Consider the following 12,500-nt stretch of genomic DNA (forward strand, 5'->3'; position numbering starts at 1 on the left):
CTCCCCCCCCCCCCCCCCCCGCCTCCCGCCCCCACCCCCCCTCCACCCTCCCGCCTGGGGATCGAAGGGAACCCGGTTCCATTGAAACTCCTCGCTTCGCCCGATTTCCACACATGTTGAGTGGTCTCGCGAGACCAGCAGTTGACTCGGTCGGCGCGGCGGTGGCGGTGGTGGTGGTGGCGGGGAATGTGTGTAGGGAAAACAACTGAGCCGAACGAACACTTGTTGCTCGCTGCTTTGATAGGGAGGGAGTGTATGTAGGAGGAGGAGGAGGAGGAGGGAGTTCCCCCAGCAGCAAGCTAATGCCTGACGCTGAGAGCTTGCTTGCTGTTCACATGCCGCACTGCCTGACAAGGTGCCAGCAGTTTGCACGTGTTTGTGTGAGAGGAGAAAGAAGAACGCTCGTCATCCACCTCCACCCCCCCCCCCCGTCCCCTCCCCCTCCACACACACACCCCTTAACTGAAGTGTTCGCGTCTTCTGCCGTGGGAACCTCGATCTGAGGGTGGTTCCGACATCGACATCGACATCGACACCGCGCGCGCGCGCGCACGCACACATACACACACACACACACACACACACACACACACACACACACACACACAGGAAGACACCCGTGTACGAGGGAGAGAGAGAGAGAGAGATGTTTGGTAAAGATAACACAGGGAAAATTAAAAATCCTGCTAAAAGGGACCTGGTGAATCAAATTTCATAAATCAAAACTGATGACTTCTATATACAAAAAACAACAGCAACAACACTGTTGACTCCTTTTATTCGAAAGATTGACGACTCCATAATAGACAACCATGAAGACAGTCCTATGGAAAAGAAAGAAAGTTCCCTACTTCCAACCTCAAAACAAATGAGTCCCACAAAATCAGACATACGAGTTCCTCACAACAAGGCCGATGAGTCCCAATGCAACAAGACTGATGAGTACCCCCACAATACAACTAGACAGTTGACGAGTCCCTCATTACAAGACTGTTGAGTACCCCCACAACACAACTAGACTGACGAATCCCTCATTACAAGACTGATGAGTACCCCCACAACACAACTAGACTGACGAATCCCTCATTACAAGACTGATGAGTACCCCCACAACACAACTAGACAGTTGACGAGTCCCTCATTACAAGACTGATGAGTACCCCCACAACACAACTAGACTGACGAATCCCTCGTTACAAGACTGATGAGTACCCCCACAACACAACTAGACTGACGAGTCCCTCATTACAAGACTGATGAGTACCCCCACAACACAACTAGACTGACGAGTCCCTCATTACAAGACTGATGAGTCCTTCACTGATACAAGACTGATGACTCCCCCACAAAAATACTGAGGAGTCCCAATACAAGAAGACTGGTAAGTCCCAATACGAGTAGACAAATGGGTCCCTATGACTGATAAGGTGGGGGGGGGGGGTGTTATTGGTAAGGGGTCGCATCCCGCATTCAAGCTGGATCATATCGATAAAGGGACGCATCCAGATTGTATTGTATTGTACTGTATTGTATTACATTCTCGTCACATCGAATTATTTCTCTGCGTGAAATTCAGGCCGCTCTTCCTTCCCAAGGAATGTGTGTCGCAACAGTACAATGCCAGCCTGTTTTTTTTCTGTCTGAAAATGTACTTAGTTTACCATCAGTGTACTTTGTCTACGGAATTTAGCCGTGGGTTATTTTACATGCGCTATGCAGTGCATGTTGCACACTGAATATCGGTTTATCGACCCATCCGAACCACTAGTCCCCAGACCACCACTGAAGGTCAAGTCTAATGGAGGGAGGAATAGAAATTTCGGTCCGTGACACCCGGGACACTGGTTTCCTAGTTGGGCGCTGTACGATGAGGCCTCTGATCCACCAGTTTGGGATACACTGGTATAAGTTATGAATACATCACAACTTGGGGTTATTGCTCAGGAGATACACGTTTTCTGGGACTTATCAGTATTTGGACGAGCTGGTGAGCGAACTTATCAGTACAAGGCTGATATCTGGATGTTCCGTTTATCTATTTATAGTCTGTTCATCTAAGATGATGATATTTGACTGAAAATAAATGATATTATTATTATTATTTGGATTATTATCGTTTCTGTGATAATGATGACAGTTATTATTAATTAGAAATTGACATTTCTGTATATTCGAATGAAAAGGGGGGCGGTTGAGGTGGAGGGGAGGGGGGGCAAGGGGGAGGGGACTAAGAAAGGAAGAGAGAGAGAGAGAGGGAGAGAGAGAGAACAGAATGTGGAACAGATAAAGTACAAAATATAAAATGGAGAGGGTGAGTGTCAGTGATTGGAGAAAGAAAAAAACCCCATAATATTGGAAGGGTGTGTGTGAGAGGCGGGACGGGGGAAGCGGAATTAGGACAAAAAAATTATCAATAATCAAATATTGTATGCACTACTTCTGTAGATTATTATTTGAAGAGACGTTCGTGTGGGGACCTACAATAAACATCCAACTGGACTATTCAACACATAACTAGCTAACTTTAATAAAGAACAGTTTGAAATATATATAGAGAGATATTTGGATGTCACGCCGTTGAAATCAATGATGTTTTTACTGCGTGCCGTAGCGATAGATCCATTGACAGATTCTAATGAATAAATGGATGATATGGATACTTACATAGTGCCTATTCTCGCCGGAGACTAAGCTCAAAGCGCTTTACAAACTCGTGATCATTTGCAGAACAGGCTGCCTACCTGGGCAGAGCCTACTGACAGCTGTCCCTGGGCGCTCATCATTGATTCGTTTCCTAAACGATGGATATCTTTTCAGGTCTTAAACATGTAGGAAAAACACCCCTCACCACTAGTACGCCACACTACAAAAAACAAAAAAAACAAAAAAAAAACGGATCCCTGATTGAAATAAAATGTCTTGAGCTGAACAGAAAAAATAATCACCGTCTCCAAGGTTCAGTGCACTAATCGCCGTAATGTTGAGTGTTCACCTGTGGGAGTTAGCTCAGGGCCAATGAAATTACCCTCCTAGGAACATACAACTGTATCGCTACGATCATTATCGTTAACTGCAGTTTATGACATACACAACAGAGCCACTGCAAATTGGCATCGAATCAAGGTGATGATATGGAAGCTCGCTGATCGGTGTGCTAAATCACATCTTGGCTGATTTATAAGAGACGTGAACGTGAATGGTGTTTGTTGGCAAACAGACCAGCAAACAGACATAGTGATTGTTTCGACTAAACTCCACATTAACGAATTCATAGTTATGCAGAATCTTCCAATGGGAGGTGTTTGCGGATCGCACCTGAGAGGGAATGATGGAAGTAGTGGGTGTATGCAGGGAGAGTGGAAAGGGGGCTAGCGGAACTGGTGGTCGGCCAAAATACAAACAGAAGGCCGATTAATGTGGGTGTGGGATGGGGAGGAGGAAGCAAAAGAAAGATGGGGTTTCGGATGATTTCTTCTTCTTCTTTTTCTTTTTCTGTGTTCGTGAGCTGCAACTCCCACGTTCACTCGTATGTACACGAGTGGGCTTTTGCGTGTATGACCGTTTTTACCCTACCATGTATGCAGCCATACTCCGCTTTCGGGGGAGGGGGGGTTGTATGCTGGGTATGTTCTTGTTTCCATAACCCACCGAACGCTGACATGGATTACAGGATCTTTATCGTGCGTATTTGATCTTCTGCTTGCGTATTTTCACGAAGGGGGTTCAGGCACAAGCAGGTCTGCACATTACGTTGATCTGGGAGATCGTAAAAATCACCACCCTTTACCCACCAGGCGCCGTCACCGTGATTCGAACCCGGAACCCTCAGACTGAAAGTCCAAAGCTTTAACCACTCGGCTGTTTCGCCGGCCGTCAGGATGTTTTATTCAAAAAGACTTTAGCCCCTTTTGAAGGGGTGGTGTGTAAACTTATTTCGAAAGATCACAAGACATAGAGAACCTGATAAAATGGAACAAAACAATGTATAAATTGATTATCAGGTACAACTAAGCGACCGGATTTTGAAGGCTTTGTATGTATACGTTTCAAACTGTTTGACTAAAAGATGGGGTGCAAATGAGTGTGTGTGTGTGTGTGTGTGTGTGTGTGTGTGTGTGTGTGTGTGTGTGTGTGTGTGTGTGTGTGTGTGTGTTTTATGAAACATTAAATGTCAAAAGAACGAAATCATCTGGCACTGAGTCTTTGGACAAGTGACTTGTCTATCAACAATGGCGAAAAAAAGGGTGGTAGGTTGGAAAAAAGAAAGAAAAAAAAGGAGCCGCTCTCCGTTCACTTCATGAATAAGGAGACTCAAAAGACTCAATGAAAAAGTCAGCCACGCGCGCGTTTAATTGGGTGGCGCGTGCTACGGTCTGAGCCTTCGGGAACTGATTTTTTTTTTCTTTTTGTTTTTTTTGCACGGCCTAGAACAGAGCGAATCCTTTTTGATCCTGGGGGTCACGGGCGAAGATTTATTTTTCTACAACAAGACGAAGGAACGAGGGTCGACGAGCCATGCGATGCACTGCGGGTTTGTTGATTGGGGAGGGCTCGGGGATCAGTGGGCTGGAAAGTTGAGGCGGTGCACGTGAAAGCCGTGCTTTTCAGCGGAGAGAGAGGGGTGGGTGGTGGGTGGTGGGCTGGAAGGGAGATCTGTGTCCGTGGTAAATGAGGGGGTTTATGGGGGTGTGGGTGTGGGTTGGGGTGGAGGGGGCATGGGTGGGGGATGGGGGGGGGGGGGGGGTTCCGCTGCTGCTTGCAATAGTGTAGTGTTGAGTGAGGAAAGAAGAGTTCCGATGCATTCTCGTTACTTCTCCGTCTGTCTGTCTCTGTCTCCTGTCTCTGTCTTTCTTTCACCCCCCCCCCCCACACACACACACGTGTGTGTGTGCACATAGATATGTGTGTGTGTGTGTGTGTGTGTGTGTGAGAGATACTGTTAACATTTTTGTATTACCAAAGCCTATTTGCAAAGCCTTTTTATAGCAAAGAAGTCGTACTTGTTCAGCTTCGTTGGATTTGATCCACTGTGGTATGGGCCTAGTTCTAATCAGTAGACTTTTTAAATACGGGTGGATCGAATGTCTTTGTAGATGGAAGTAAAGGTGATCGCAAAGAACAGTGCCCCAGTTCTCATTAGCGTGATACTTCTGAACCAACTATTCAGTATGTACACATACGTTTTTGACGTTTTGGACTTCGTGACTTCTTGTACGTCCTTTTGGGTACCCCGAGCACATGGCTCAAAGATTATTTATCTACTAGTAATGATCAGAGTGCCCAACACTCGGTTTATATCACAGATTGACATAAGTTTACATTTGGACCAACAGCAAAGTGAGAGCTGTATTATCAATTATCAATGGTTTTTTCCAGTCAATGGGAAACCATTTACAGCTTAGTCTTTTGTGAAGGACTATGACTCTCAAACTAGGAGGCAAAATTGCACTGGCTCTTAGTGCTGCAGCCTTGTGGGCTAGTTGGCTTTTGGGAACCATCCCAACGCCGACTGTCCTAAAACCCTCTTGGCCGAGAGAGTGGGGATGTACTTGGGCAAGCCACTCTCCACTATAATCAAATTCTAGCCCAAATAGTCGGAACAGCAGTTGTCTCTTCTGCTGTTCTGATGGTCATAGTCGGACACGACTGACTATCATATATATATAATGATCAGAAACTTGGCGCACTGAAAAAAGATCCCATGGCAACGACAGTATTGTCCTCGGGGAAAAAAAATTGTGTAGCAGAAATCCACTTTGATAGGTACACAAATATATGATTATTTGCATACACTCGAGGCCTGTCCAAGCGTGTTGGGTTATGCTGCTGGTCAGTCATTTGCTCTGGCAGATGTGTGGTGTTGCGTTTATGGATTTGTCCGAACCGAACGCAGTGATGCCTCCTTGAGAATCTGAAACTGAAACTGAAGAGGATTGAGAATACCGGTAATCAGCGTTGTCTCTGGATCGTATACCATGGGATATAGTGCCCGGCCCCCGTGGCGATGAAACTGCAGTCATACCTGAATATACCAAGTTACGTCTTCCCCTCATATGCTGTCTTTGTAGAAGTTACGACAATTCTTACCCCACCCCCTTTCCCCGCACCAGCCCACCCCCCTACGCCCCCCTGCTCCTAACACTTTGTCAATTGTTTTCATAACAGTGTCTCGGCAAAAATCATTTATGATAGAAAAAAAATATGTATAGTTTTTCACATGCACTTGGTTTTCTCCATTATTGTGCATACATTATCTATATATCTATCTATGTAAATGTATATATGTGCATATACAGTATATGTATGTATGTACATATACATATCACACACACACACACACACACACACACACACATATATATATATATATATATGTGTGTGTGTGTGTAAATATGTGTGTGTGTGTGTGTGTGTGTGTGTGTGTGTGTGACCGGGATGACAGAAAGGGTGAGCGGCATGTTCAAGAAGCAAAATTAAAAAAAAAAAAAAATCCATGTTTACACGTGAACACATGGCTGAATACAAACACACGCCAAGGGCTTAATGCTTTCCACTGAGTGTGGCTCTACATCATCCACATTCATATTCTCTCTCTCTCTCTCTCACTCTCTCTCTGCCTACTGTCTGTCTGCCTGTCTGTCTGTTTAGTGGAGTGGTGGCCTAGAGGTAACGCGGTCCGCCTAGGAAGCGAGAGAATCTGAGGGCGCTGGTTCGAATCACGGCTCAGCCGCCGATATTTTCTCCCCCTCCATTAGACCTTGAGTGGTGGCCTGGACGCTAGTCATTCGGATGAGACGATAAACCGAGGTCCCGTGTGCAGCATGCACTTAGCGCACGTAAAAGAACCCACGGCAACAAAAGGGTTGTTCCTGGCAAAATTAAGTAGAAAAATCCACTTCGACAGGAAAAACAAATAAAACTGCACGCAGGAAAAAAAAATACAAAAAAATGGGTGGCGCTGTAGTGTAGCGACGCGCTCTCCCTAGGGAGAGCAGCCCGAATTTCACACAGAGAAATCTGTGGTGATAAAAAAAAGGAATACAAATACAAATCTGTCTGTCTCTCTCTCTTTCACTCACTCTCTCTTCCGATACTCCCAACCCACCCACCCCTTTCTCTGTATCCGTGTAGTGCCATCGACATTTCCTTTTAAATCTAAATCTATATTGTCTGTCTCTCCGAATGTTTGTTTATCTCAAAAATATTTTTTCATGTCGATTTTTTTGTTTGTTCCCAGGGCAATTCTTTTTTGGGGTAGTGGACGGCTTGGGTGGTTTGGTGAAGGGTGTGTGTGTGGAGGGAGGGGGGGGAGGGGAGAGGGGGAAGGGGAGGGGGGCGGGGGGCGGATAGTTTTACGTGCGCTAAGTGCACGTCGCACGCGGACGTTCAGTTTATCGTCTCATCCACTCAAAATCCGATGGAAGAGGGGGGGAGTCAGATCTCAGTCCGTGTGTCATTCGAAACCTAGGAGTTGATTTCTTTCCTTCCACGTCTTTGAAGGAAGGAAGGAGTGAGTGAGTGAGGAGGGCGAGGGGGTGTCTTTCCATTAGACCACCACTCCCGTGTGGCCTCCGAAATGGTGTGCAGAGATGTACGTGAAAGTGAAGAGCACAGTTTACTGCCTCACGTAGAGCCCTGACTAGGAAACCAGGGTCCATCCTCCCCGGGTTCGATTCCAGCAAGACCCAGGTCTTTAAAAAACAAACAAAAAAACCCAAAAAAACCAAACCTTTAATCCTCCCTGTACTACACAGTACATCTTCAATAGTGGTTTGGATGTTGTTCTTTCGGATGAGACGAAAAGTCAAAGATTCGTGAGCATGCACCTTGTGCAGTCAAAAGAACAAATAAAGGGTGTCCTGGGTAAACTTTTCATCACTGAAGCATACAAGAAAAGAACAAGAAAAGCCTATCAATTATACACTGCAGAGAGATTGAGATGGTTTATTCACATAGGCCACAGCCCCTTTGAAGGGGGATATACAGTAAAATGCTGAAGTCATACATTCAAGAAGTCTTCATGATGTAACATATACACTTCTCCTTTTGAGTGCTTTATACAGATATAGAGCGAACTCCTTACACTGCACACAGAGAAAGAGAGAGAGAGAGAGGGGGGGCAGAGAGAGAGAGAGAGAGAGAGAGAGAGAGAGAGAGGGAGAGAGAGGGAGAGAGGGGGAGAGAGAGAAGAAAGGTTGGCGCCTGATTGAGGTGTGCAGCTCTCTCCGGGAAGAGCGGCCCGAATTTCATGCAAAGAAATCTGCTGCGGCTGAAGTATAATGATAATGATATAATATGATGAAGAAGAAGAAGAAGAAGAAGATGATGATGATGATGATGATGATGATAATAATAATAGTGATAATAACAATAATGATAATAACTATTATCATTATCATTATCATTATTATTATTATTATTATCATCATCATCAACATCATCATCATCATCAATATTGTTGTTGTTGTTATGATTATTATTATTATCAACATTGTTATTATTATCATTATTATTATTATTGCTATTATCATTATTAGAATTAACTTTATCATTATTATTATTGTTATCATTATCATCATCATCATCATCATCATCATTGTTATTCTTATTATAAAAATGGTTATCATTGATATTTACATCATCATCATCATCATCATCAACAACAACATCATTATTATCACTAATATCAGTATTGTTGATGTCGTTAAATTTCCATTGCACTGCTCTTTTCTAAGTTGGTCGTTGAAACAATGATTTTTACTGTACAGCTGAATGGTTAAAGCACTGGAAAATAGGCAATGTATATGAAGACCTAGTACCAGATTGTGCTTAACTAAACCCCCTTCCGGTTGTATACGCATACAGGAGATGAAACGAATGCATATGCGCACGTTAACGACCCCAAAATCCATGTCAGAAACCGGTGGGTTATGGGGGGGAAAAAACGGTTATACCGAGAATGCACTGACCACCGACTGTGCTAGCCTGAAAGGTTAGGTAAAATGGCCATAGACAGAAACGAATGGTTATTCAAACCAATGATAGTGGAAGAGAAAGAAGAAGAAGAAGAAGAACGAGGGGGAGGGGGGGAGGGGGAAGAGGCAGGAAAGGAAGAAGGAGAAGGAGGTGGAAGAGGAGGAGGAGGGGGAAAGTCAGGAAGGAGGAGGAGGAGAAGAAGAAGGAGGAGGAAGAGGAGATGGGGAGGAAGATGAGAAGAAGAAGAAGAAGAAGAAATAACCATTGTCATCACTATAGCGGTGTCAAAGCCATACAGACATCAAGCTTCGTGTATACATTTCTTTACTTATCAAGTGCAGCTATCTCTTGTCTAGTTCTGACTCTGTGTATGTTGAAGTGCAAATGGACAGCTGGCCACTGGGAGCTATAAATCGGGCTTGCTATTTCCAAGGAGAAATAGCTATCATTTGCTTTGGGGCCTGCAGACATAGTGCCTCCCACGTGGAAACCCTTGAAGGTTTTTATTTTATTTATTTATTATTATTATTTTTTTAATATGTTTCTGTAAGGATGGGAACGTTGACAATGTTTTATGTTCGCCTTTTCATGAAATGGGGAAAGGTAGCAGAATAGTTATGGTGCTAATCTGCCAGCACAGGTGGAGTGATGGCCTAGAGGTAACGCGTCCGCCTAGGAAGCGAGAGAATCTGAGCGCGCTGGTTCGAATCACGGCTCAGCCGCTGATATTTTCTCCCCCTCCACTAGACCTTGAGTGGTGGTCTGGACGCTAGTCATTCGGATGAGACGATAAACCGAGGTCCCGTGTGCAGTATGCACTAAGCGCACGTAAAAGAACCCACGGCAACAAAAGGGTTGTTCCTGGCAAAATTCTGTAGAAAAAATCCATTTCGATAGGAAAAACAAATAAAACTGCACGCAGAAAAAAAATACAAAAAAATGGGTGGCGCTGTAGCTGTAGCGACGAGCTCTCCCTGGGGAGAGCAGCCCGAATTTCACACAAAGAAATCTGTTGTGATAAAAAGAAATACAAATACAAATACAACACAGTATCCGTGAGGGTCTGGGTTGATTCCAACTCTCGCCCTTTCTCCCACGTTTGACAGGAAAATTCAAAGGGAGCGTCCAGTCATTCGGATGATCCGATGAACGATTAAAGAAAGCATATCAACGAGAGTTGTCCTCTGGCACCAAATAAATCTACTATGGTTGGTACACAAATATGCATGCATGCACTCAAGACCTGACCAAGCGCGTTGGGTTATGCTGCTGGTCAGGCATCTGTCTAGCAGATGTGTGGTGTCGCGTAGTTAGATTCGCCCAAACGGAGTGCCACTTCCTTGAGAAACTAAAACTGAAACTGAATCTGAAACATCAAACAGTTTTGGGCCCATGATAATGGATTTCAGGTTTGGTTGAGAAACAAGGAAGTCGTTTATGTCATTCCGTTAGAAACCATAACTTATGATTTTGTTAAACAATGAACTCACATTATCATTAGTTTTTGTCTTTCCTATTTTTTTTCAGCACCCGGAGAATGATTCATTTGTTGCAAATATTCAGTGTTTATATATGTTATGAATGTTTTTAACTTGCGATTTATTTCATGTGCGTTTTGGTTCCTGTCTTAAACTGTGTATTTTCTTCTTTTTTTTTCCTTTTTCTTTTTGTTGTTGTTCTAATTTCTAAGCCAGAGACACAGCAGATTTGCGGAATCTGAATCAAAAGAGAAGAAAAGAAGAGAGAGAGAGAGAGAGAGAGAGAGAGAGAGAGAGAGAGAGAGAGAGAGAGAGAGAGAGAGAGAGAGACGGAACTCAGAACTCAAAACTAAAAACGTTTTTTATTGAAGGATAAAGATTTTAGGCATGACACATTCTTCCAGTCTGTCCTTGCGAATCTACATCAGCTACAACAACACGTATCATATTTAATGGAAAGGGGAGAAAGAGAGAAGAAAAACAAAACAAAACAGAAAGAAGTCCTGCAGAAGGAATATGATAAAGAACACACACACACACACACACACACACACACACACACACACACACACATTGACAGATGGAGAGACAGACAGACAGACAGACAGAAACAGAGACAGATAGCCAGCCAGCCAGCCAGCCAGACAGACAGGGGGATTCTGAAAATGTGCCACAGAAACCCGAAAGAACCACTAAAACCTGGAGGTAAGGTCACCTGACATTTACTTAATCTCCTCCAGCGAACAGCATCATGATGTTTGTATCTGTAGGACTTTTTCGTCGGTCAGACTGACCCAGAGAAACCCACGACGTTCGCTGGTTTATATATTCTGTGGATCACCCAGCTTAACTACTGACCCATAACGGGTGTTTACAGAGGCTTTCCCCAACCCACCTCCACCTCTTGGATGCGCGTGCAAGGGATCTTCAGCTAGCCAATCACAAGCCGAGAACATAAGCCCGGTGCTGCCGCCTATCGCCTTCCTGCGGCGTCATACCACTCAATTAGCAAGACAGAGTGCCGGGAAGGGAATGGAAGGGAAGGGAGAGAAGAGAAAATGGCGGCCGCTGCGCTCTCCGCTGGCTGACACTAAACTGTTACTGAAACAGCGTAGTAAAAATGTTGTTTTAAAACAAACCTGATATGAGCACAGGTGGTAAACTATTCCCTACCTTTTCTTCTTCTTTTTTTTTTATTTTTAAAGTGTTTTTTTTATATATAACTTTTTTCGCCTTCTTTATTTCATGAGGCAGGGGGTAGATGGGAGCTTTCCGTCTCCTTGCCTTTTTTTTTTTTTTTTTTTTTTTTTACACGACGCTTTGCTTTTCGCTTTTCTTTCGTAAGTGCCTCTCCACCGCCGCTGCAGCCCGGGCAGCATCTGTTAAAAACGAGGGGCCCGATGTTTGTGTGTTTCTGGTATCCAGGTTTTCCAGCACTCTGTTCCGGACGGGGAGGCGCTTCACACGACTTTTTAAAGTCCTACACGAGCAAATATTTTGACAAACGGGGAGACGTCTTGTTTTTTTGTAAAGAAAAACACATTTTCTGTGTTGGACCCGATGTAAGGCCTGTTGCAAAACGTATCAAATCGTCCCGGCTCTGCCCGGATTTTATCGTGGCTCCTACCACTAGAAAGACATTGACGTGGTTGCTGGATGAGTAGGGGGTGGCGGGGGCCGGGGGAGGTTTGGAAGGGGAAGAGGTGGGGAGGGGTGGGGGGGGGGGGGGAGGGCCGCGGTTTTGTCGTCTGCTTAATTCGGCGGTTGAAACCAGGCGGGCTTGTGAGAGGGATTGGGGTGTAGAGGGTGGGGTGTGTTTTTGTTTGTTTGTTTTGTTGTTGTTGTTGTTTTCTTCTCCTGCTGAATCCATTTTTCCCCCCCTTTAGCAGATTTATCCTGTTTTCATTTCTCAGTTTTGACATTTCGTTATTGTTACTTCCCTTTTCAAGTTTTTTCTTCTTTTTTTTATTATTTTTTTTAAATATATTTTATTTTGTCAAATATACGTTGGCTTGTTCCGCGCGCGCGTTCGCGCGTGTGTGTGTG

The 12,500-nt window shown here is 44.5% G+C and overlaps 1 protein-coding gene and 1 long non-coding RNA gene across 2 annotated transcripts in view; one reads left to right on the plus strand and one right to left on the minus strand.

Moving 5' to 3' along the window:
- LOC143290464 (uncharacterized) overlaps positions 1-11,389 on the plus strand; it is a 27,939-nt gene extending 16,550 nt beyond the window's left edge. The window contains exon 3 of the mRNA XM_076599925.1: positions 11,332-11,389. Within this exon, the coding sequence (XP_076456040.1) occupies positions 11,332-11,389 (58 nt within the window). The remainder of the gene's footprint in view (positions 1-11,331) is intronic.
- Positions 1-12,500, minus strand: part of LOC143293648 (uncharacterized) — a 64,207-nt gene that overhangs the window by 44,476 nt on the left and 7,231 nt on the right. The gene's annotated exons all lie outside the window — the stretch shown is intronic.

The sequence above is a fragment of the Babylonia areolata genome, chromosome 1 (genome assembly GCF_041734735.1).
Source record: "Babylonia areolata isolate BAREFJ2019XMU chromosome 1, ASM4173473v1, whole genome shotgun sequence".
In the NCBI taxonomy this organism is placed as follows: domain Eukaryota; kingdom Metazoa; phylum Mollusca; class Gastropoda; order Neogastropoda; family Buccinidae; genus Babylonia; species Babylonia areolata.